At 47.0% G+C, this 26,013-nt stretch overlaps 1 protein-coding gene across 1 annotated transcript; it reads right to left on the bottom strand.

Moving 5' to 3' along the window:
* Positions 1-471: 471 nt before the first annotated feature.
* On the bottom strand, positions 472-20,835 carry LOC121289037 (endonuclease 8-like 2). The gene is made up of 4 exons (XM_041207965.1): positions 20,698-20,835; positions 19,906-20,243; positions 14,774-14,970; positions 472-808 (listed from the first exon to the last, which is right to left on the bottom strand). Exons 1-4 carry the CDS (start codon positions 20,833-20,835, stop codon positions 525-527), a joined length of 957 nt encoding a protein of 318 aa, XP_041063899.1. The 3' UTR covers positions 472-524.
* Between the last annotated feature and the right edge of the window lie 5,178 nt (positions 20,836-26,013).

Below are 26,013 nucleotides of genomic sequence, written 5' to 3'. Positions count from 1 at the left end.
AGTCACCAAGGTTTTGAAAGATTAAATGAGGAGGAACGGTATCCAGTGGAAGAAGAGTTAGTAACCAAAGGAGATAGATTTAAGGCAATTGGAAAAAGAGATGAGGAAACTTTACTTATTAAAATACGAGTTGAGGATGTGGAAGCAGATTAAATAGTAACTTTTAAAAGGGAATTGCATAAAGGAAAAACTTAACAGGACCATGAGAGTAGAATGTGTAGACCAACTGGACTGTTCTTTCAAAGAGGCTCCACCTCACACATCTCCCAGTTTTGGATCATGAGCCATCCAGTCAAATTATTGCTTCAAAGACTGTAATGGACATGATGCAATATTTAAGCTATCAACTGTGCTTGGAAATTTGAGACAAAGAATGGCCCTCTCCATACACAGTGTGCTGGGTCCCACAGGAGAATAGGCTAATTGCAGAAAGGATCTTTTTATTTATACACTGGACACAATAACAAAGCGATGCCCTATGAGATCCTGCCACCTGAGCAAATAACACTGCTTCAGCCAGCAGCTTACTGCACCGCAGGTTGGCACACTGGGCACCACCAAGTGGCTCTCTGGAGCCCATGAGGTGGTCCCAGCTCTGCCCTCTCCACACCATGGCCCTCAGGGCACCGCTCCCTCTGATAGATGTGGTACTTTAAGCCTTTTCCCTTCGTCTTGTTGTCCAGCCATTCGTGGCTGAACTGGATCACCTGGTCCAGCAGAGTCTGGAGTTTCTCGATATCGAGCAGGCAGCCCAAAGACATGGGGTGAATCGCAGACAGATACAGCACCTCATTTTTAATGATATTACCTGGAAACAGAGAGTACAGTGTGAGACTAACAGAACAAAATAGCACCAAACCTAACTGAAAATAAACAGCAGGAAGAAAGGTCAAAGTGCAGCACAAAGAACAAAAGATCATGGGATAGTGACAGCAAGGCAGGCAACCTTTTCCAATGGAATATTCCCTCCTTGAAGGCTGGAAGGCAATGCAGACACACTAGGTAGAATAGCTATTTTATATGTGAAAATGTTAATTAAAGATATGAAACTTGTAAGAAAACATTGATGTTCAGAGAAGCTTGGGTGTATTCATACAAGGGACACAAAGTTAGCATGCAGGTGCAGCAAGCAATTAGGCAAATAGCATGTTTTCTTTTATTGCAAGCAGCATGGAGTCCAAGAATAAGGACATCTTGCTACAATTGTACAGGGTTTGGATGAGACCACACCTGGAATACTGTGCAAAATTTTGCTCTCCTCATCTTAAACAAGGATACACTTCCACTGAAGGCAGTCGTTGTCAGCTTTCCCCACAATTAAAGGGTGGTGTGGACTCAGGGTGGCAGATTTCTCCCATGGGTCTTCAAATGACTGAGCAGGTTGACTCAAGATCCACTCTGTTGGATGATGTTTTATGTGCCTGCATGCTATTGTAACGTAAAGATTCTCAGCAGGGCAAGAGTTTGTGGGACTGGAAAATACCATTACCCACAGTATGATGCATATAGTCACATGGTGACAGACACACAACACTCAAATCAGACTGCTCGGAGGTAACACCACCTTGCATGACAGTAACCTGGGATCTGTAAATACTTAAAGGTTGATAATAAAGGGTTCATTTTTAAATATACAAGTCTCAAGCTCTCATCATTGAGACATCTAAAGGACCCATAAAGGACCCATATTGCAACAGATCTTTAAGCACATGGGGCAACATGTTCCACAAGGTAGTGGGATACCGAGTGCAGGATTTGCTCCGTCCTTTTCCTTCTCTGCCTCATAATTAAGATGTTGAGACTCAAGCATGATGCAGTTTGATGGACAAGTTGTTGCCACTCTGAAGGATTGGTGGTAAGTTTCTCCCAGTCATTAATGTCAATGAAAATAAACCTTGGTTGTGGTTGTTGGAGGTCAATCATCTCAGCTCCAGGACATCACTACAGGAATTCCTGGGCCCAGCCATCTTCAGCTGCTTCATCAGTGACCTTCCTTCTATCATAGGTCAGAAGTGGGGATGTTCACTGACGATTGCACAATGTTCAGCACCATTTGTGACTCCTCAGATACTGAAGCAGTCCATGTCCAAATGCAGCAAGACCTGGACAAATCCATTCTTGGGCTGACAAGTGGCAAGTAACATTTGTGCCACACAAGTGTCAGGCAATTACCACCTCTAAGAGAAACCAACCATTGCCCCTTGATGTTCAATGGCATTACCATCACTGAATCCCCCACTATCAACATCCTGGGGGTTACCATTGACCAGAAACTGAACTGGACCAGCCATATAAATAGTGTGGCTACAAGAGCAGATCAGAGGTTAGGAATCCTGCAGTGGGTAACCCACCTCCTGACTCCCCAAAGCCTGTCCACCATCTACAAGGCACAAGTCAAGAGTGTGATGGAATACTCTCCACTTGCTTGGATGAGTACAGCTCCAACAACACTCAAGAAGCTCAACACCATCCAGGACAAAGCAGCCCCGCTTGATTGGCACATCCACAAACATTCACTCCCTCCACCACCGACACACAGTAGCAGCAGTGTGTGTACCATCTATAAGATGCATTGCAGGAATTCACCAAGGCTCCTTAGACAGCACCTTCCAAACCCACGACTATTACCATCTAGAAGGACAAGGGCAGCAGACACATGGGAACACCACCACCTGGAAGTTCCCCTCCAAATCACTCACCATCCTGACTTGGAAATATATCACCGTTCCTTCACTGTCACTGGGTCAAAATCCTGGAACTCCCTCCTTAACAGCACTGTGGGTGTACCTTCACCACATGGACCGTAGCAGTTCTGAAGGGGAAATTTGGGATGGGCAATAAATGCTGGCCTAGCCAGCGATGCCCACATCCCCGGAATTAATAAAAAAATCAATAGCCAGTGTTCCGGGTGGAGAAAATAAAACATTTCACGGGCACTCTGAAGCTCTCCTTTGTTGTGTGACTTTTGTGTTTAATTAGAGTTGAAGTACTTGCATTTTCTGGAATGCTTTTTTTGAATTTCTTCCTTTGTGCTAGGGATGACTCCAACCAGTGGAGAGTTTCTCCACCGCCCCCCCCCACCCCCCCGATTCCCATGACTCCAGATTAGCTGGGGTTCCTTGATGCCACACTCAGTCAAATGCAGATTTGATATCAAGGGCAGTCACTCTCACCTCGAGTTCAGCTCCTTTGTCCATGTTTGAACCAAGACTGTAACCAGGTCAGGAGCTGAGTGACCCTGGCAGAACCCAAACTGGGCATCAGTGAGCAGGTTATTGCTAAGCAAGTGCTGCTTGATAGCACTGTTGATGACCCCTTTCATCACTTTACTGATGCCAGAGTAGACAGATGCCATGAGGCTTAATGAGGTCTGGAATCGATGTTCAGGATTCCTCCCGACTGTATCCCACTGTGCTGCTACCTCTGCTGGGTCTGTCCTGCCAGTGGGACAGGACATACCCAGGGATGGTGACGGTGTCGTCTGGGACATTATCTGTAAAGTATGATTCCATGAGGATGACTGTCAGGCTGTTGCTTGTCTTGTCTGTGAGACAGCTTGCCCAACTTTGGCACAAGATCCTAGATGTTAGTAAGGAGGACTTTGCAGGGTTGACATGGCTGAGATTGCTGTTGTTATTTCCAGTGCTTAAGTCAATGTCGAGTGGTCTATTCAGTTTCATTCTTTATCCAATTTTCTGTAGTGGTTTGCTAGGGCATTTAAGTGTCAACCACATTGCTGTGGGCCTGGAGTGATACGTAGGCCAGACCAGGTAAGGACATCAGATTTCCTTCCCTAAAGGACATTCATGAACTAGATGAGTTTTTACGACAGTCAACAATGGTTTCATAGTCACCATTAGACAAATCCAGATCTGCCATGGTGGGATGCGGACCCAGGTCCCCAGAGCTTCACCTTGGGTCTCTGGAATACTAGCCCAATGACAATATGCCAATGTCTCCTCCAGGGAGATGCTTTTTGGTAGCTTGACAGTATTCAGTCTAAGTCGATTTTGCAGGAGTTTTGTATGAATGCTTCTGAAGCTGGCTTCAAGGACACCTTGTGTTTGTTCGATGGTCCTCCCAATAAATCTGCAGGCAGAGGCACTGCTGATGGAATTTCTCAAGCACCTTATTTGTCAGGTATACAAATGTCTCACTGCAGTACAGGAGTGTGGTGACTCTGTATAATACTGCTCTGTATATTAGGGCTTTTTTTGACATGGAGCTCTGTTGTTAAACACTCCCTGTAGTTTGTAGAAGGTTGAGCTGACGCTGCTGATTTGGTGTTGGACCTCCATCAATGGTGGCTTTTTGGCAGAGGTGGCTGCCAAGATATGGGAAGTGTCTCTCCTTCAACATATATGGGAGGTAGAATATTTGAAGCACAGGCTGAGTTTCTTGTTTGTAAAATTGAAGAGATCAAGGAGTGGCTCATAAATCCGGAGGAGTGGACACTGCAGTCATCCGCAAACTGTAGATTCCATATGTCTATGGTGGTCAGTCTAGTTTTAGATTCTGGAACAGTCCCAGCAGATTGGAGGGTGGCAAATGTAACCCCACTATTTAAAAAAAAGGGAGTAAACAGGGAATTACAGATGGGGTTAGCCTATCAGTAATAATGAAAATGATAGAGATGTGATAACCATTCAAAATATCAACAGGATTAGACCAAGTCAACATGGATTTAACGAAAGGAAAATCATGTTTGACAAGTCTATGAGAGACCTTTGAGGATGTAACTAGCAGAATAGATAAGGAAGAACCAGTGGATGTGGTGTATTTGGATTTTCAGAAAGCTTTTGATAAAGTCCCACATAAGAGGTTAGAGTGTAAAATTAAAGCACATGGGATTTGAGGGGGGGTAATATATTGACATGGGTTAAGAATTGGTTAACAGACAGAAAACAGCAGGAATAAATGGGTCTTTTTCCGAATGGCAGGCAGTGACTAGTGGGGCACCGCAAGGATCAGTACTTGGGCCCCAGTTATTCACAATATATATCAATGATTGGATGAGGGAAACAAATGTAATATTTCCAAGTTTGCTGATGACACGAAACTTGGTGGGAATGTGAGCGGAGAGGAGGGTGTTAAAAGGTTAAGGCGATATAGACAAGTTAAGTGAGTGGGCAAGTACATGGCAGATGCAATATAACATGGATAAGTGTGAAGTTATCCACATTAGTAAGAAAAACAGAATGGCAGAGCATTATTTAAATGGTGAGTGATTGGGAAATGTTGATGTACAAAGGGACCTGGGTGTCCTTGTACACCAATCACTGAAAGTAACCATGCAGTTGCAGCAAGTAGTTAAGAATGGAAATGGTATGCTGGCCTTCATTGTGAGAGGACTAGAGAACAGGAGCAAGGATGCCTTACTGCAGCTGTACAGGGCCTTGGTGAGACCACACCTGGAGTATTGTGTGCAGTTTTGGTCTCCTTACCTAAGAAAGGATATACTTGCCATAGAGGGAGTGCAGCGAAGGTTCACCAGACTGATTCCTGGGATGATAGGATCGTCATACGAGGAGAGATTTGGCTGTATTCACTCTGGAGTTTAGAAGAATGATTGTGGGGGGGCGGTGGGGGGTGGATCTCATTGAAACAAAATTCTGACAGGGATGGACAGACTGGATGCAGGGATGATATTTCTTCTGGCTGGGGGTCTAGAACAAGGGTTCACAGTCTCAGGATACGGAGTAGACCATTTCAGACTGAGATGAGGAGAAACTTCTTCACTCAGAGGGTGATGAAACTGTGGAATTCTCTACCACAGAGGTTGTGGAGGCCAAGACTGAATATATTTAAGGAAATAGATAGATTTCTAGACTCTAAAAGGTGTCAAGGGGTCTGCAGGGAGCACAGGAGTATGGCGTTGAGATACAGGATCAGCCATGGTCAGATTGAATGGTGGAGCAGGCTCCAGAGGCTGAATGACCTACTCCTGCTCTTATTTTTTATGGTTCTATGTTTTAGCACAGAGGTGACTGATGTTAAACAGTTTTCCATCTATGCAGTATTACTTATACCAGAGAACAGCTGATTTTTGACAAGGTGAATATCCACATCATGTAGATTGTAAACAGTATTGGGGAGGGAGGGGGCGGGGGGGAGGGGGTGCTGCTAATGTGCAGTCTTGTTGACACTGGTTTGGATTTTGAAGGCGTCTGTTTCAGATCTCCCACTAAAGGAAGCTGCAGTGACATCATGAAGCAGCACCTTGGACACCCAAATCTTTGGAGCACAATCCACATAGCCTGGTAATTTACTGAATCAATTACTTTCACCAGATTCTTCTTGATATTTTCTTGGATTTGACTGGCAACAAAGACCATGTTGGAGGTTCCTCTGGATGGTCTAAAGCCACACTGTCTCTGGGAGGATTTCATCAGCCACAGGAAATAGGTGATTCAGGAGAATCGGGATTTTCCCAACAGGGAAACTGCTCAATAGTGTCCACTATGACTTATCTCCCTTCTTGAAAATGATTACAAATGTCACATTCCTGAAGTTGGGGTGGGGGAGTTGATTTTCCTCCGAAATCTGTAGGATGGGTACAGGGAGTCTTGATGTGAGCAGAAGCTCACCAGCTTTGAAGATCTCAGCTGGGTGGCTGGTTTGATTCCAATCTGTTTCCAGATGAAATTACATTGTTTCATAGTTTGCCATTGTGAGATTTGAACTCTTGATCTTGGGGTTGCAAACCCAGTACCATAACCACTTGGCTATTTAGGCCAAGAGCACACGGAATTGTCAGTTGCTGATCAGAGTTGATTAGTTGTTGGGCTTTCACACAGAAGATGATTTGAGAGTTTCAGCACTGTGCCTGTGTTCCACACTGTCATAGGCACAGAAGACAACAAAAGCTGTTTCTATCTTCAGGCCTTTCTGGAACCCAGTCTAGATGAGTGAGGTTGGCTTTAGGACCTGCTGGGAGCAGTTGCCTGTTGTGGGCTGGGGAGCAATCACTGCTTCCAGGGTGGGGCTAAGTCTGGAGGAGGAGGAATTCCAGGACCTTTTGTACTATTGAAAGAAGAGCAATGGAGTGGTAGCTGCATGGGATGTCAAGTAGCTTCCCTGGCTTGGCAATGGGCACTATTTTGGGTTGCAGCTGCATGGTTGGCATGGTGTCTGTGCTGTGGGTGTTGGGTAAACAGTTTTACTAGCCACTTCCCTCTTATCTGATGTTCAGGAATTCTGGGTTATCCCCATTGGCTCTTGCTTAGCCAGACTAGGCGGCCATCAGGGCCTTGTCCACTTCCTCTCATGCAAGGGTTTGAGAAATCTGTCTGCTTTGGGGAAGTCTTGAGAGACTGCATCAGGGCTGCTTACCTTTACTCATGGCCAGCATCTTCCAGTTTATTAGGAGCTGTAAAGTGACTGCAAGTGTCCACTCTGCCTTGCTGATGTGGCTATTTCTCAGCTGCTTCCTGGCTCACAGGAGTTTCGACACCTTTTGGCTTGAGTCAAGGAAGTCAATCTTCTCCACTGTTTCCCTCCATCTTATGTGACATCCTTCACCAAGGGATGAGGAGTGCTGTAGCCCTATCAGCATCGACATTTTCCCGGTACCCATCCCGTGGCTGTTTACTTTGTGGCCCAGCATGGTGGGGGAGGGGAGGGGAAGGGAGTCTTTCTGAAGCTTCAGGGAAGAAATTTGATTGCTGCCAGTTTCTGAATATGTACTGTCAGCATCACAATGTGATTGTGGCTTTGAGGCAGATGCAAAAGGAGGCTGGGTGATATTGGGAGTGGGAGAAGATGGGCAGCTCATGTCAGGAACACATCAAGGAGGGAGAAAGCAACCTTCCTCCTGTTAAAATAAGCTTTCCAATCAAAAAAACAAATTCAATCCAGCCAATTACCGTCCCATCAGTCTACTCTCGATCATCAGGAAAGTGATGAAAGGTGTCATTGACAGTTCTATCAAGCGGCACTTGCTCAGCAATATTAGATGCAGGAAGGATGTTCAGAACCAGGGGTCACAGTCTGAGGATACGGGGTAGACCATTCAGGACAGAGGAGGAGAAATTTCTTCACCTAGAGAGAGTGGTGAGTCTGTGGAATTCACTACCACAGAAAGTAGGAGCGGTCAAAACATTGTATGTTTTCAAAGAGGAATTAGATATAACTCTTGGAGCAAAAGGAATCGAAGGATATGGGGAGAAAGCGGGAGCAGGCTAGAGTTGGATGATGAGCCATGATCATAACGAATGGCAGAGCAGGCTTGAAGGGCTGAATGGCCTACTCCTGCTCGTGGTTTCTATGTTTCTTTGTTTCTAATAACCTGCTCACTGACGCCCAGTTTGGGTTCTGCCAGGGCCACTCCGTTCCTGATCTCATTACAGCCTTGGTTCACACATGGACAAAAGAGCTGAACTCCTGAGGTGAGATGAGAGTGACTGCCCTTGACATCAAGGCAGCATTTGACCAAGTGTGACATCAAGGAGCCCTAGCAAAACTGGAGTCAATGGAAATCCTGGGGTGGGGGGGGGGGTGCAGGGAGAGAGACACACCACTGTTGGAGTCATATCTAGCATCAAGGAAGACGGCTGTGGTTATTTCTGGTCAATCTTCAGTTCCAGGACATCATTGCAGGAGTTCCTCAGTGTAGTGTCCTCGGCCCAATCATCTTCAGCTGCTTCATCAATGACCTTCCTTCCATCATAAGGTCAGAAGTGGGGATGTTCGCTGGTGATTGCACAATGCCCAGCACCATTCATGACTCCTCAGGTACTGAAGCAGTCCATGTCCAAATGCAGCAAGACCTGGACAACATCCAGACTTGAGTTGACAAGTTGCAAGTAATATTCACACCACACAAGAGCCAGACAATGACCATCTCCCACAAGAGAGAATCTAACCATCTCCCCTTGACATTCAATGGCATTACCATCACTGAATCCCCCACTTAATCCCCAGGATGTTATCATTGGCCAGAAACTGAACTGTACCAGCCACACAAATACCGTGGTCCCAAGAACAGGTCAGACGCTGGGAACCCTATGGAGTGTAACCCACCTCCTGACTCTCCAAAGCTTGTCCACCATCCACAAGGCACAAGCCAGGAGTGCGACGGAACACTCCCCACCCGCCCGGACAAGTGCAGCACCCACAACACCTAAGAAGCTCGACACCATCCAGACAAAGCTCACTTGATTAGCACCCCACCCCCAAACACTCACTCCCTCCACCATCGACACAGCAGCAGCAGTGTGCACCGCCCACAACACGCCGCAGGAACCCACCAAGGCTCCCTAGACAGCACCCTCCAAACCCACGACCACCACCATCCAGAAGGACAAGGGCAGCAGACAGATGGGAACACCACCACCTGGAAGTTCCCCTCAAAGTCACTCACCATCCCGACCCGGAACCACATCGCCGCTCCTTCACTGTCACTGGGCCAAAATCCCGGAACTCCCTGCCCAACAGCACCGTGGGCACACCCACACCACACGGACCGCAGTGGTTCAAGAAGGCAGCTCACCACCACCTTCTCAAGGACAATTAGGGATGGGCAACAAATGCTGGCCCAGCCAGCGAAGCCCACATCCCCTGAATGAATATTTTTTTTTTTAAATCTGCAAATACTGTCAAGAGGATGACTGCAACCTGGCAGAGGGCTCCCAGTCCAAGCAGTAAAACTCCCAGGATGTTGATAGTGAGGGATTCAGTGAGGGTAATGCCATTGGATGTCGAGGGGAGATGGTTGGATTCTCTCTTGTTGGAGATGGTCATTGCCACTTAACGTTCAGGCCTGGACTGGAATGTAGCCCGTCCTCTTAATTTAAGCCTTCCAGCACCAGTATTCTGATGAATATGCACTGCATCCCCTTCGATGCCAAAATATCCCTCTTGAAGTGTGGGGCTCAGAACCAAACCCATTTTCTGAGTAGGGTCCAGTCAGAACTCAGTATAGTTGCAACTTAAATTCCAATTTCTTGTATTTTAGCCCTCTGGAGATGAAGGCCCACATTCCATCAGCCTTTTAATTATTTTTTGTACCTATCCACTACTTGGTGATCTTGGTACATTGATTCCAAAAACTCTCTGCTCCCCACAACTTCTAGCTTCTCACCATTTTGATCCATCATTCTTAGGTTCAAATTGGATGAGCTCTCACTTTCCCCACATTGAACTCCCATCTGTCAGTTTTTCCTACTCCCTTAATCTATCAATATCCCTTTACATACAAAACACACAAATTAGGAATAGGCCATTAGGCCCCTTGAGCCTGCTCCACTATCCAATAAGATCGTGGCTAACCTGACTGCAGGCTCAACTCCACATTCCATCTACTCCCCCTATAGATTCTTGACTAAAAAAGGGAGTCAAAGGTTATCTAACTCTGCCTTACAAACATTCAATGACCCCACCTCCACCACTCTCCAGGGAAGAATTCCAAAGACACATGTCCCTCAAAAAAATTTCTCATCTCCCGTCTTAAATGAGACACCCCCTTATTTTTAAACTGTGTTCCCTAGTTCTAGTCTCTCCCACAAGGGGAAACATCCTTTCACCATCCACCCTGTCAAGTCGCCTCAGGATCTTATATGTTTCAATAAGATCACCTCTGAGTCTTCTAAACTCCAATGGATACAGACCCAGCCTGTCCGACCTTTCCTCAAAAGGTAATCCCACCTCCAGCCCAGGTATCAGCTGAGTGACCCTTCTCTGAACTGCTTCGAATGCATTTATATCCTTAAGGAGACCAAAACTGTACACTGTATTCCAGATGTGGGCTCACCAATGCCCTGTACAAGTGCAGCAAAACATCCCAACTTTTACTGGAACAGAAGTAGGCCATTCAGCCCATTGAGCCTGCTCTGCCATTCAATTAGATCATGGCTGATCATCTAACTCAACACCACTTTCTCACACTATCTTCCTACCCCTTGATGTCATTAGTCTTCAGAAGTCTGTCTTGAACATGCTCAATGACTAGCCTCCACAGCCCTCTGGTGTAGAGAATTCCAAAAATTCATCACCTTCTGAGTGAAGCAATTCCTCCTCATCTCAGTCCTAAATGGCTTGCCCCTCATCCTGAGATTATGTCCCCTGGTTTTAGGCTCACCAGCCAGGGGAAACACCCTATCTACATCCACCCTGTCACACCCCGGAAGAACTTTGTAAGTTTCAATGAGGCCACCCCTCAGTCTTTGAGACTCAAAAGGAATACTGACCCATTCTCCCTAATCTCTCCTCATAATCCCAGGAATTAATCTGGTGAGCCTCCGCTGCACTCCCTGTATGGCCAGTATATCCCTCCTTAGATAAGGGGATCAAAACTGTACACAATACTCCAGGTGCAGTCTCACCAAGGCTCTATACAATTGCAGCAAGACACCTTTACTCCGTTACTCAAATCTCCTTGCGAAGGCCAATATACCATCTACCTTCCTAATTGCTTGCTGCACCTGCATGTTAGCTTTTAGTGACTCGAACAAGGACACCCAGGTCCCTTTGGACCCCAACACTTCCCAACCACTCACCATTTAAGAAATACTCTGCCTTCCTGTTTTTTTCTACCAAAGTGAGTAAATTCACAATGTTTCTCATCATATTCCATCTGACACATTCTGATCCACTCACCAAACTTCTCCAAATCCCTTTGAATCCTCCTTACAGCTCACATTCCTACCCTGTTTTGTCTCATCAGAAAATTTGAGAATATTACATTTGTTCCCCACATCCAAATAATTTATATAGATTGTGAACAGCTGTGGCCCCAGCACTGATCCTTGTGGTACCCGACCAGTAACAGCCTTCCATCCTGAGAAATGATCTGTTTATTCCTACTCTTTGTTTTCTGTTACCAATTCTCAATCCATACCAGTACATTACCCCCAATCCCACGTGATCCAATTGCATTTACTAACCTCCTGTGTGGGACCTTATCAAAAACCTTCTGAAAATCCAAAGACACCACATCCACTGGTTCCCCTTTATCTGTGCGACAAAGTAACATCCTCAAAAACTCCAACAGGTTTGCCAAACATGATTTCCCTTTCATAAATCCATGTTGATTCGGCCCAATTTTACCATTCTTTTCTGAATGCCCAGTTACACATCCTTTACAATAGGTTCTAACATTTTCCCTACTACTGGCGTCAAACTAACAGGTCTGTAGTTCTCCATTCTCCCTCTTCCTCCCTCCTCTAGTGGGGTTACATTTGCTACTTTCCAGTCCACAGGAATCTTTGCAGAATCTATAGAATTTTGAAGGATAACCACCAATACATCCACTATCTCTACAGCCACCTCCTTCAACACTGGGATGAAGCTCATCTAGTCCAGGGGATTTGTCAACCTTCAATCCAGTTAACTTTTCAAGTACTACCTCTTTAATACTCATTTCTTTTAGTTCCTCAGTTGCACAAGTCCCTAGGTCGCCTAATATTTCTGGGAGATTTTCTGTATCTTCAGTGAAGACAGACACAAATTAACTGTTTAGCTTCTCCACTAACTCCCTGTTCTCTGTTATAAATTCCCTGTCTCCACCTATAATGGACCCACATTTATCTTTGCTAATCTTTTCCTTTTCACATACCTGTAGAAGCTTTTACAGTCCACCTTTATGTTCATCGCTAGTTTGCATTCATATTCTCTTTTCCCTTTCTCAGTTGCTTGGTCCTCCTTTGCTGGATTCTAAATTGCTCCCATTCCTCGGGGTTACCACTTCTTCTGGCAACCTTACAAATCACTTCCTTTGATCTATTGTAATCTATAACTTCTTTCATTAACCACAGTTCATTTACTTTTCCCTTTGGGTGTTTGTGCTTTAGAGGAATGTATATAGAACCATAGAAAAGTTATGGGGTAGAAAGAGGCTTTTCAGCCCATTGTGTCTGTGCCAGACTGATCTGTTATATTCTGTCCCCCTTGCAATTACTACCAACATTCCATTTGCCTTTCTGTACCTGCATAGTGGATGTATTTCACTTGCTGTACCTGCATACTAATTTTTGAGATTCATGTACCAGGACACCCAGATCCCTCTGTACCTCATGTTAAATTAAATTCCAATAGCTGCTTTATAACAAAGACAGAAACCAAGCCTTGACCTCTCCAAACAGAGTTTTATTCTGATCACATAAAACTTCAGACCCACTGTCTCCCTTGTGTTCCCTTCAAATACCCCGTGAAATGTTTAACTTGTTAACTTACAATTACCCACTTAAGCACTCCAACGGTTAACCATTTCCTTCCATAACAGCCGAGTTCTGAAATCTCTTAAACAGTATGCTGCTTTTCTATTCTTCTTGCCAAAGTGGACAAGTCCACACTTTTCCCACATTATACTCCATGCTTGCACACTCACTTAACCTGTGCCCCTTTGCAGACTCCTTATGTTTTCTTTACATCTGTCTTTCCTACCTGTCTGTCTCATCAGCAAATCTTACAACCACACATTGTCTCTTCATCCAAACGATTGCAGCTTTCAGCTATTTACAGTATTTACTGTGTCACCTGACCTAGTGTTGACCCAACCTAGTGCTGTCAGCAAACTTAAAGAACCCATGTCAATGATAAACGTAGTCAGACATTAAGGCTCCACTACTGATCGCTAGGGAACACCACTTATCACATTACACCAGAGAACATTCCCTTTAACCCAGTGCACTGTCTCCTACCTGTAATCTCTCCAAGTCTATGATACCTGATAAAAGAGCTTAGCCACTCTCATCTCAGATAACAAATTCAGTCACTTGCTCACAACTGATGTCAAACTGACAGGTCTTTAGTTACCTGGTTTGTCTCTCCCTCCCTTCTTAAATGACACAGTGACATAACCAGGGTATTGGAGGAGTTGTGGAACAATGGAGAGTTCTGGAATGGTGGGAGGAACAGAGTAGTAACAATCTCCGGACTGCCTGTGGTGGGGCTAACGTGTTTTTTATATTCGTTTATGTGATGTGGGCATTGCTGGCTGGGCCAACATTTATTGTCCATCCCCAATTGCCCTTGAGAAGGTGGTGGCCTTCTTGACTGCAGTCCATGTAGTGTAGGTACACCCACAGTGCTGTTAGAGAGGGAGTTCCAGGATTTTGACCCAGTGACAGTGAAGGAACGGTGATATATTTCCAAGTCAGGATGGTGAGTGACTTGGAGGTGGTGGTGTTCCCATCTATCTGCTGCCCTTGTCCTTTTAGATGGTAGCAGTCATGGGCTTGGAAGGTGCTGTCTAAGGAGGCTTGGTGAGTTCCTGCAGGGTATCTTGTACATGGTACACACTGCTGCTACTGTACATTGGTGGTGGAGGGAATGAATGTTTGTGGATAGGGTGCCAATCATGTGGGCTGCTTTGTCCTGGACAGTGTCGAGCTTCTTGACTGTTGTGGGAGCTGCACTCATCCAGGCAAGTGGGGAGTATTCCATCACACTCCTGACTTGTGCCTTGTAGATGGTGGACAGTTTTTGGGGAGTCAGGTGGGTTACTCATCGCAGGATTCCCAGCCTCTGACCTGCTCTTGTAGCCACAGTATTTATATGGCTAGTCCAGTTCAGTTTCTGGTCAATGGTAACCCCCAGGATGTGTCCGAGATTATAATGGGGTTACCACAGGTTATGAGGCAAAGGCACAATGGTATTTAGAAATTTCTTTCAACCCCTGACCCAGTTCTGAATTAGAATCAAAACAAATAAATTAATAAACATCACGCATGCATTCTGTCTCTCTCTCTCTTCCCCCCCCCACCTCCATTCACCAGCCTTGACACAAACACTCTCCCTATCCCTGTTTCTTTCTATGATGGAATGTGTTACTGACCCAGGCCAGAGAAGAGGTGCTGGTTGAGAAGGGTATAGCAGATAGGCTGAGCTAGTTGCAGTGCCTGCAGTGCCAGATTTCTGTCAAACTCTGGGCAGAGGATGTCTGAGGTGTGGCCAGAGGGAGGGCTGCCACAGGGACAGATCCTGCAGTTATAGAACACGAGGAACTGCCCTCCTGGAAAATACAAAACCAACCTGTGGAGAGGGAGACGGAGAGTGATTAGTATATCTCCTCAGAGAGCCACACTTCAAATTTCAACCTCCTCAGCCTCACCATTCCCCACTTTGGCACCATGCTTTCTCCCCCGCACCCAGCCTCTCTTGCAAACGTCCAGGTCCCAGTTGCCCTTCTAGGTGCTCAGTCCAAGAATCAATTCTCCCAGTCAGCCTGCACAGTGAGTGTCAGCATGCAGTTCCACCATGGGAAGTGTCCATTCACATCAGAGTCCAATACAACCCTAACCTGATCCATTGTCCCAAACTCCCAGCCAGAACCCCTCTACCTCAGGAAGGCTAAGTCCAGCTGCATTCCTAACCACTGTGCCTGGTTAGAACGTGCAAGATTAAGGGGAGAGACTGGCAGAATAGCACTAAGGGAAATGCTCAGAGAGCCGGTGCAAACACAATGGGCCAAATGGCTTCCCTCTGCACTATAACAATTGAGATTCTGTTCGATCAGGAAAACAGTGAAAACGTAAATAAATATTTCATAATTTTCACTGAACCTACATTTCATGGAGCAAAAAAATCTCAACAGTAAAAGAGATCGATCAATGGCTAAAGAGATTAAGGATATTTAATTAACAGAACCAAGGGTAATAATCCTCATCTATGTTATTTTAAAAAGGAGAGAGATTGCAGAACTCTGTAGTACAGAGGAATGTGTGTGTCCTGGCACATGAATCTCAGGAAGTTATTATTCCGGTACAGCAAGTAATTAGGAAACAAATGGAATGTTGGTATTCATTGCAAGGGAAAATAGAGTACAAAAGTAGGGAAGTTTTGCTACAACTGTACAGGGGCTTAGTTAGACCACATCTAGAGTGCTGCGTGCAGTTTGGTCTCCTTACTTAAGGATTAATATAATTTCATTCAAAGCAGTTTGGAGATGGTTCACTTGACTGATTCCCAAGATGAAGGTACTGTCTTATGAGGAAAGGTTGGGCCTGTATCCATTGGCGTTTAGAAGAATGAGAGGTGATCTTACTGAAACATATGAGATCCTGAGGGAACTTGACAGGGTGGATGCCAACAGGCTGTTCCCCCTTGTGGGAGATACTAGAACTACAGGACAGTTTAAAAATAAAGAGACTCCCATTTAAGATGGAGACAAGGAGATTTTTTTTCTCTCAGAGGGATATCAGTCTGTGGAATTCTAATCTCCAAAGAGTAGTAGAGGCAGAATCATTGGGTAGACTGAAAAATAGAGTTGAGGTCACAATTGGCTCAGCCATGATCGTATCAAATGGTGGAACATGCTTGAGAGTCGAATGGCCTACTCCTATATGTAGGATGTAGCTTGAGGGATTGGGAGAAGTTTAGATATCAGCAAAGTGCAATCAACAATTGATAGAGGATCCCAGGCTGTTCAAGGAGGCAAGAGAAGAGATATCAGGGGCCCTGGCAGTAATTTTCAATCCTCTCTGGCCACAGGTGAGGTGCCAGAGGACTGCTAACGTTATCCCATTATTAAAAAAAAGGAAGGGACAGGCCAGGAAATTACAGGCTAGTCAGACTAACCTCAGTGGTGAGGAAGTTACTAGAAAGAATTCTGAGGGACAGACTATATCAGCACTTGGAGAGACACAGATTAATTAGGGATAGTCAGCATGGATTTGTTAAGGGAAGGTCGTGTTTGACAAATTTGATTGAATTTTATGAGGAAGGCACTTTTTCCCCCATTTGTAGAGGGGTCAATAACCAGGGGGCATAGATTTAAAGGTAAGAGGTAGAAGGCCAAGAGGGGAATTGAGGAGAAATGTTCTCACCCAGAGGGTGGTGGGAAGCTGGAACTCACTGTCCGAAAAGGGTGGTTGAGTCAGAAACTCTCGTAACATTTGAGAGGTATTTAGATATTCACTTGTGTTGCCATAGCCTCCAGGGGTCTGGGCCAAGTGCTGGAAAATGGGATTAGTGTAGTCAGATCTTTGACTGGTGCAGACACGATGGGCTGAATGGTCTTCTGTGCTGTAAATGTCAATGACTATGAAAAAAAGAATGACAGCAAACTATACAGAAATATAAAAACATCTTGTAAGTAACAGCTTATATCCAGAAAGGGAGAAGAGTGGGTCCAAGACTAGTATTTTAAACTTAAATATGGGCATGAAAGCTGAGCTAGCTGAAGTGAACTAGGAAACTAGGCTAGAGGATAGATCAATAGAGAAGCTGTGGCAGACACTTAAGGGGATATCTCAGAGTATTCAAAATAAGTATATCCTATTATAAAGAAAAATTCTAAAGGGCGGACCCACCATCTGTGGTTAACTAGGGAAGTTAAGGAAAGCATCAAGCTTAAGGAAAAAGTATATAACAGCGCAAAGATGAGTGGCAGGACAGATGATTGCTCAGAATATAAAGAACAGCAGAGAATGACTAAAACGTTAATCAGGAGAAAGAAATTAGAGTATGAGAGGAAGCTGGCAATAAATGTAAAAATAGATAGCAAGAGTTTCTACGGGTATTTAATAAGGAAAAGAGTGAAGTTGACTTCTAGGGAAGAGAAAGTATATCCTATTATAAAGAAAAATTCTAAAGGGCGGACCCACCATCTGTGGTTAACTAGGGAAGTTAAGGAAAGCATCAAGCTTAAGGAAAAAGTATATAACAGCGCAAAGATGAGTGGCAGGACAGATGATTGCTCAGAATATAAAGAACAGCAGAGAATGACTAAAACGTTAATCAGGAGAAAGAAATTAGAGTATGAGAGGAAGCTGGCAATAAATGTAAAAATAGATAGCAAGAGTTTCTACGGGTATTTAATAAGGAAAAGAGTGAAGTGGACTTCTAGGGAAGAGAAAGTGGGGAGTTAATAATAAAGAAATGGCAGATGGAATGATCAAATATTTTGCTTCCATCTTCACTATAGAGGATACAGAAACATTCCAGTAATAGCTGTAAACCCGGAGTGGAAGGGAAAGAGGAACTTGGTGAAATTACAATCACTAGGGAAGCGGTACTGAGCAAACTGATGGAGCTGTGGGCCGACACATCTCCGGGTCCTGATGGACTTCATCCTAGGCTCTTAAAAGAGGTGGCTAATGAGATAGTAAGTGTGTTGGTGTTAATTTTCCCAAAGTTCCCTAGATTCTGGAAAGGTTCTGTCAGACTGGAAGGTAGTTAATATAACCCCGCTATTCAAGAAGGGAGGGAGGCAGAAGACAGGAAACTATAGGCCAGTTAGCTTGATGTTTGTCGTGGGGAAGGTGTTAGAATCAGTCATTAAGGAGGTTATAGCTGAGCACTTAGAAAAACTCAAGGCAATTGGGAAGAGTCAGCATGGTTTTGTGAAAGGGAAATCATGTTTAACCAATTTATTGGAGTTCTTTGAGTAACATGCACTGTAGATGTACTCTATTGGATTTCGAGAAGGCATTTGATGAGGTGCCATATCAAAGGTTATTGTGGGAAATAAAAGCTCATGGTGTAGGGAGTAATGTATTAGCCCGGATAGGAGATTGGCTGGCTGGCAGAAAACAGTAGGCATAAATGGGTTTTTGTTTGACTGGCAGGATGTGATGAGTGGGGTCTCACAGGGGTCTGTGCTGGGGCCTCAACTTTTTACAATTGACATCAATGGCTTTAGATGAGGAGAATGAAGGCATGGCAGCTAAATTTGCAGATGAAACAAAGATAGCGAAGAAAATAGAAACAAAAATAAAGCACTGGAAAATACTCAGCAGTTCTAGCAGCATTTGCTGAGAAGAAACAGAGTTAATGTTTTGAGTCTGTATAACCCTTCTTCAGAGTCATATTGGACTTGAATCATTAACTCCTCTCTCCACAGATGCTGTCAGGCCTGCTGAGTTTTTCCAGCAGTTTCTGTTTTTGTTTTATATTTCCAGCATCCACAGTATTTTGCTTTTATCTTAGGTAGGAAAGTACATTGTGAAGAGGACAGGAGGAGGTTGCAGATGGATATAAATAGGTTGAGTGAGTGGGCAAAAATCTGGCAGATGGAACTTAATGTGGGAAAATGTGAAGTTGTTCACTTTGGCAGGAAGAATAAAAAAGCAGAGTATTACTTAAATGGAGAATGGCTGCAGAATTCTGAGGTGCAGAGGGATCTAGACATTCTAGTGCTTGAGTCACAGAAAGTTAGTATACAGGTACAGCAAGTAGTTAAGGTGGATAATGGAACGCTATCCTTTATTACAAGCTAAATCAAACACAGAAGTAAGGATGTTATGTTTCAGTTATACAGGGTATTGGTGAGACCACATCTTGAATATTGTGAGCAGTTGTGGTCTCCTTATTTAAGGAAGGATGTAAATGCATTGGACGCAGTTCAGAGGAGGTTTACTAGATTGATACCTGGAATGAGTGGGTTGTCTTATGAGGAAAGGTTGGACAGACTGGGCTTGTTTCCACTGGATCAGCCATGATCTGATTGAATGGTGGAGCAGGCTTGAGGGGCCTACTTACGCTCCTATTTCATGTTAGCTACGAGCTCAAAAAAGAGAGCAGCTAAAGTAAATATGGGTCTCTTAGAGGCAGAGATAGGAGAAATTATCATGGCGAGTAAAGAAATGCAGAGGCCACGAGCAAATATCATGTCTGCCTTCACAATAGAATGCACATAAAACATGCTGGAAGCACTAGTTCCCAGCAGAGGGCTCTCCTCATCTGTCTATGGGGCCCCACCAAGGCCCTAGCTCCAATCTGTCCTACATATTGGGCCCCCCAGCTTCCACACTCCCAACTGGATCCTCCTGCTCTCTCCCTATCCCCCACCCAAAACCTGGCCTCCTCCTACCCTTGCTACCCTCCTAGCACAGCAATAGGCAGGCCACCCCCCCCCACCCCACCCCGCTTCCTGGCCAATGGGATGATGTCAGTTTATTAACTCTCCTCCCAGGTTGGGCAGCTTGGATGATAACCCATTTCTCTCACCAGCTCCTTTAAACATACCTGGGTGGTGGATCCTGCCAGTCGCCCCTCTTATTGGCACGTTTTGCCCGTGAGAACCCATTGGCCCGGACACTTCCGAACATCCCAAAGTGAAATTGTAGCCACTGCCCCTCCCGCTGGAGAGTCAATGGGCTCTGGCCAGAGAGAGCGCTGCTTCCCACCTCCACCTCCACCTCTCCCAGGGCACTATCCATTACTTGCTGCCGGCTGGGAATGTCCAGCACTGGCCCCAAGGCCAGGTCCGGCCTTTCCTGGCTTTGTGCAATCACCATCTCTGCACCCTTGGATTCCAGTCTGCAGCCAGAAGTGAATCCCAGGTAGAGCTTTTTGCCATGGACCTGGAGCAGAGAGAGAGACAGAGCTGGTGTTAATCAGAGAGAGACTGTAGGAGGCAGACAGTCAGCCAGAGCGAGCAAGCGAACTAGACCCAGAGTGAGAGCCACGAACCAGACCAAACAAACAGGGCAGCGGCTGCCAGAGTGAACGAGATGTAAAGTGAGAGACAGAGGAACAAAGCGAGAGAGGTAGGAGGTGAGGAAGAGGTAAAGGAACAACTCATTGCTATCATTACAGAAACAGAAATAGCTGGAAAAACTCAGCAGGTCTGGCAGCATCGGTGGAGGGGAACACAGTTAACGTTCCGAGTTCTCAGGACCCTTCAGTTCTCCTCTCACCTGCTGAGTTTTTCCAGGTATTTGTTTCTGGTTTTGTTTAGGATTTCCAGCATCCGCAGTTTTTTGTTTTTAATCTGTGTTTAATTGCTATCATTAAACTCATTACTATCAAACTGACCTGACACTGCCGCAGCTTCAAACCCACCAACTGTTCCGGACGCACTTGCCTGGTCCTCCCTGTAGCTCTCTGCACAACTTCCCCAACAAACAAACAGGCTAGAGAGTAAAACCTCCTCACCGAGGGGCCTTCAGGCATCTCTCACTCCCTCTGCCAGCTGTGTGACAAGCTCAGAGTGATGAACACTCACTATCTCTCTCACACTCAGATTTGGAACTTCCACGTGAATTCCATTCTTCTAATTGGTTCAAGGGCTGGGGAGAAAGGGAGCCAATTGGGACTGGAGCTCAATAATTCCAACTCACGGGGCGCATCATCCCGCCCGGTAATGACACTGATTTGATTTAGTAGCTTTCTTTTCACCTTTATGTTTTAGTTACAGCCCCACTGGTTTATTTATTTTAGTTTAATTTAGTGATTTTTGCTTTGATTAAAAGGATACAATTACAACCAAAACATTTGGCTTGGCCTAAATAGCCAAGTGGTTATGGCACTGGGTTTGTAACCCCAAGATCAAGAGTTCAAATCTCACAATGGCAAACTATGGAACAATGTGACTTCATCTGAAACAGAATGGAAACAGGTTTGTACTTGAAAGAGTATCAAGAGTTCAAATCTCACAATGACAAACTATGATTTAAAAGATTATCAAGAGTTCAAATCTCACAATGGCAAACTATTCAACAATGTAACTTCATCTGAAACAGATGGAAACGGGTTTGTACTCGCAAGAGTTACATATTCTTAACCTTCCTAACCCTGCTGCTATGTCTTGGTGCTCCCCTGACACCCACACAGAGGTTGCCTGACCACCGCCTCACAAGCCCGATTGGTGATATGGCTGCTCATCCCGCAGCCAGGGCAGGGGTAGAGGGCATCACCGCAGGCCTCCGGCACTTGAGGGATGCGTCATTAAGTTGGGGGGGGGGGGGTTGGGGGGCTGCAGTCCTTTTACCCTGCAGCGATACCTCTACGTCGAGCCTCCTAGATGGTGTGCCCTGATGACGTATTTCTTTCGTCAGGTGCACGGCCTGAATTATGACGTGCAGCTCCTGTTTATAGAACAGCTGGGCCCCGGTGGCTCCTTGCAGGCGTTGCCCGTCTTTTACCAGGACCTGATCAAAGTCTGGAAAGTGGTCGCCTCGCGACGCAGCTCTCCCCCGTCAGGAGTAGCGGCTATCGTCAGAGAGCCGCTGCTCAGGAATCCGCCCCTCCGTCCTTTTCAGTGGTTGGCGGAGAGGAGGGCTGTGGCCGCAGGGGTGACCAGGATCGGGGACGTGCTGGGTGGCGGAGGACTGGACTGGATGCTCCCGCAGGAGTTGGCGCGACGCGCATCTGTGAGTGTCCAGGTCGCAGCCGATGCCATCCAAGACCTGAGAACGGTTGTGCTCGGACCCGACGTTATTTTGGGTCTTGAGGTGGCCCAGGTGCGCGGTGGTCTTCCGTCTGAGCGTTCCCCTGTTCGGACAGAATTCCACATTGGCCCCAAGCCCCGAACCCTCCCTCGGGTGCTGGTGCCCCACAATATGAGCCGCCTCGGGGACATGCCCTCTGTGCCTTTTGGCACGGCAAAGAGGGGCTTTTTGTATGGACTGCTGCTGCACACCTTCCATTTTCTCGCCCTTGTCCATCGCCCGGACACGCCCTGGCGTACCTTGTTGCCGTCCAGCGGCGGAGGCCCCCGATGGGAGGCCCTCTACGGAGGTGTCCTCCCCCTTTCTATCGGGGACCTGGGTTGGAGGGTGTTGCATGCAGCAGTCCCTTATAATAAGAGGATGCATAGGTTCACGGACTCCCAGGACACGTGCCCTTTTTGCGGTCTTGTGGGGTCCGTGGACCATGTATACATAGGGTGTTGTAGGCTGCACTCCCTTTTTAGTTATTTGAAAAACCTTTTATTGATGTTTTGTTTGCACTTCAGCCCCACGCTCCTGATCTATGGGCACCCGGTGCGGAAGGGGGTCGGGAAGGAGGAGGACCTCCTCGTGAACCTGCTCCTGGGCCTGGCCAAGTTGGCCATTAACAGGTCCAGGCAGCGGGCAATCGACGGGGGAGTCCCGCCCGATTGTTTGTCCCTCTTCCGTGGCTACGTTCGCTGCCGGATGTCCCTGGAGAAGGAGCACGCGGTGTCTGCTGGCACTCTCGAGGCCTTCCGTGCTCGGTGGGCACCGCGGGGACTGGGGTGTTTTGTTGACCCCTTTAATCACATTTTGATTTAAAGTTTGTAAGTTTCCTTTAAACTTTGTTCTTGGTTTTACAGCTGACCTGAATTAGGGGCTGTGCCTGACTTATCCCAATTTTGTTGATTTGGTTTTCATTTAAAAGATTATCAAGAGTTCAAATCTCACAATGGCAAACTATGAAACAATGTAACTTCATCTGAATAGGAACAGATGGAAACGGGTTTGTACTCGAAAGAGTTACAACCAAAACATATGAGCTGCCTCGGAGACATGCCCTCTGTGCCGTTTGGGCACCGTGCCGAACCACATGATCCACCCTGACCAGTCCTACACCGTCCCGGACCGTACAATTTACGATAACATCCATCTGGTCCGGGACATCATCCACCATTCCCAGAGGGCTGGTCTGTCGAGTGCCTTCCTGTCTCTCGATCAGGAGAAGGCGTTCGACAGGGTGGATCACGGATACTTACTCGGAACTCTGCGAGCGTTCCGGTTCGGGAAGCGATTCGTCACCCGGATCCGACTTCTGTACACCGCCGCGGAGAGTCTAGTGAAGGTTAATGGGTCCCTGACGGCGCCCCTTCACTTTGGGAGAGGGGTACGTCAGGGCTGCCCCCTGTCTGGCCAGTTGTATTCTATTTGCGTGGAGCCTTTCCTGCGCCTCTTGCGGAGGAGGTTGTCGGGATTGGTTCTGCGCGGGCCGAGGATCGGGGTGGTCCTTTCGGCTTACGCCGATGACGTGCTCCTTATGTTTAGTGACCCGGCTGACCTGCGGAGGATGCACGAGTGCCAGGAGGTCTACTCTGCCGCTTCTTCTGCCAGGATCAACTGGGATAAATGTTCTGGACTCCTGGTCGGTCAGTGGCAGATGGACCCCCTACCCGAGGAGCTCAGGCCTTTCACCTGGAGCAGGACCAGCCTCCTCTACCTGGGGGTCCATCTCTGCCCTGCTGAGGAATCCTGGCCAGTGAACGAGCAGGCACTGGAGACGAAAGTCACCGCTCGCCTGCGGCGCTGGACAGGACTGCTCCAAGTGCTATCTTACCGAGGTCGAGTACTGGTCATAAACCAGCTGATCGCCGCCATCTTGTGGTATCGACTGGTCATTTTGACCCCTCTCCCGGACTTTGTCACAAGAATCCAGAAATTGTTAGTCGACTTCTTCTGGAACAAAAGATTGCACTGGGTCCCTGCTGAGGTTCTGAGTCTCCCGCTTAGGGAGGGTGGTCAGGCGCTAGTGTGCCTATGCACACAGGTGGCGACTTTCCGCCTTCAGACCCTGCAGCGATACCTCTACGTCGAGCCTCCTCCTAGATGGTGTGCCCTGACGACGTATTTCTTTCGTCAGGTGCACGGCCTGAATTATGATGTGTAGCTCCTGTTTATAGAACAGCTGGGCCTCGGTGGCTCCTTGCAGGCGTTGCCCGTCTTTTACCAGGACCTGATCAAAGTCTGGAAAGTGGTCACCTCGCGACGCAGCTCTCCCCCGTCAGGAGTAGCGGCTATCGTCAGAGAGCCGCTGCTCAGGAATCCGCCCCTCCGTCCTTTTCAGTGGTTGGCGGAGTGGAGGGCTGTGGCCGCAGGGGTGACCAGGATCGGGGACGTGCTGGGTGGCGGAGGACTGGGCTGGATGCTCCCGCAGGAGTTGGCGCGTCGCGCGTCTGTGAGTGTCCAGGTCGCAGCCGATGCCATCCAAGACCTGAGAACGGTCGTGCTCGGACCCGATGTTATTTTGGGTCTTGAGGTGGCCCAGGTGCGCGGTGGTCTTCCGTCTGAACGTTCCCCTGTTCGGACAGAATTCCACATTGGCCCCAAGCCCCAAACCCTCCCTCGGGTGCTGGTGCCCCGCAATATGAGCTGCCTCGGGGACATGCCCTCTGTGCCTTTTGGCACGGCAAAGAGGGGCTTTTTGTACGGACTGCTGCTGCACAGCTTATGTTTCCTCGCCCTTGTCCGTCGACCGGACACGCCCTGGCGTGCCTTGTTGCCGTCCGGCGGCGGAGGCCCCCGATGGGAGGCTCTCTACGGAGGTGTCCTCCCCCTTTCTATCGGGGACCTGGGTTGGAGGGTGTTGCATGCAGCCGTCCCCTATAATAGGAGAATGCATAGGTTCACGGACTCCCAGGACACATGCCCTTTTTGCGGTCTTGTGGAGTCCGTGGATCATGCATATATATTGTATGGTAGGCTGCACTCCCTTTTTAGTTATTTCAAAAACCTTTTACTGATGTTTTGTGTGCACTTCAGCCCCACGCTCCTGATCTATGGGCACCCGGTGCGGAAGGGGGTCGGGAAGGAGGAGGAACTCCTCGTGAACCTGCTCCTGGGCCTGGCCAGGTTGGCCATTAACAGGTCCAGGCAGCGGGCGATCGACGGGGGAGTCCCGCCCGATTGTTTGTCCCTCTTCCACGGCTACGTTCGCGGCTGGATGTCCCTGGAGAGGGAGCACGCGGTGTCTGCTCGCACACTCGAGGCCTTCCGTGCCCAGTGGGCACCGCGGGGACTGGGGTGCTTTATTGACCCCTTTAATCACATTTTGGTTTAAAGTTTGTAAGGTTCCTTTAAATTTTGTTCTTGGTTTTACAGCTGACCTGAATTAGGGGCTGTGCCTGATTTATCCCAATTTTGTTGATTTGGTTTAATTGTTTTCATTTAAAAGATTATCAGAGGGTCAGTACGGAGGGAGCGCCGCACCGTCAGAGGGTCAGTACGGAGGGAGCGTCGCACCGTCAGAGGGTCAGTACGGAGGGAGCGCCGCACCGTCAGAGGGTCAGTACGGAGGGAACTCTGTTGTCGAAGTCTCGGTACTGAGGTAGCGCAACCAAGTTTATTTCTAAGATAAAAGCAAAATACTGCAGATGCTGGAAATCCGAAACAAAAACAGAAATGCTGGATAAACTCAGCAGATCTGACAGCATCTGTGGAGAGAGCAAAACAGAGTTAACGTTTCAAGTTCATATGCCTCTTCAGAGCTAAAGAGAAGTAAAAATATGATGAAACTTATACTGTTCAAGGGGGTGGAGCAGGTGGAGCTGGATAGAAGGTCAGTGATAGGTGGATGCGAAGGAGAGATTGACAAAGATGTCAAGGACTAAAGGACAAAGAGGGTGTTAATGGTGGTGGGTGAGGA

Source organism: Carcharodon carcharias, chromosome 2 (assembly GCF_017639515.1).
Source record: "Carcharodon carcharias isolate sCarCar2 chromosome 2, sCarCar2.pri, whole genome shotgun sequence".
In the NCBI taxonomy this organism is placed as follows: Eukaryota; Metazoa; Chordata; class Chondrichthyes; order Lamniformes; family Lamnidae; genus Carcharodon; species Carcharodon carcharias.
The sequence above is the reverse complement of the archived record's forward strand: the minus strand, read 5'-3'. Positions and strand labels throughout refer to the sequence as shown.

What these genes read in the sequence shown, in the direction of transcription:
- LOC121289037 (XM_041207965.1), bottom strand. Translation starts at nt 20,835, where the DNA reads ATGCCTGAAGGCCCCTCGGTGAGGAGGTTTTACTCTCTAGCCTGTTTG. An exon ending in TGGCAGGATCCACCACCCAG is followed by an intron (nt 14,971 to 19,905) that starts GTATGTTTAAAG and finishes CCCTCTCCACAG; the next exon opens with GTTGGTTTTGTATTTTCCAG. An exon ending in GCACCTCTTCTCTGGCCTGG is followed by an intron (nt 809 to 14,773) that starts GTCAGTAACACA and finishes CTCTGTTTCCAG; the next exon opens with GTAATATCATTAAAAATGAG.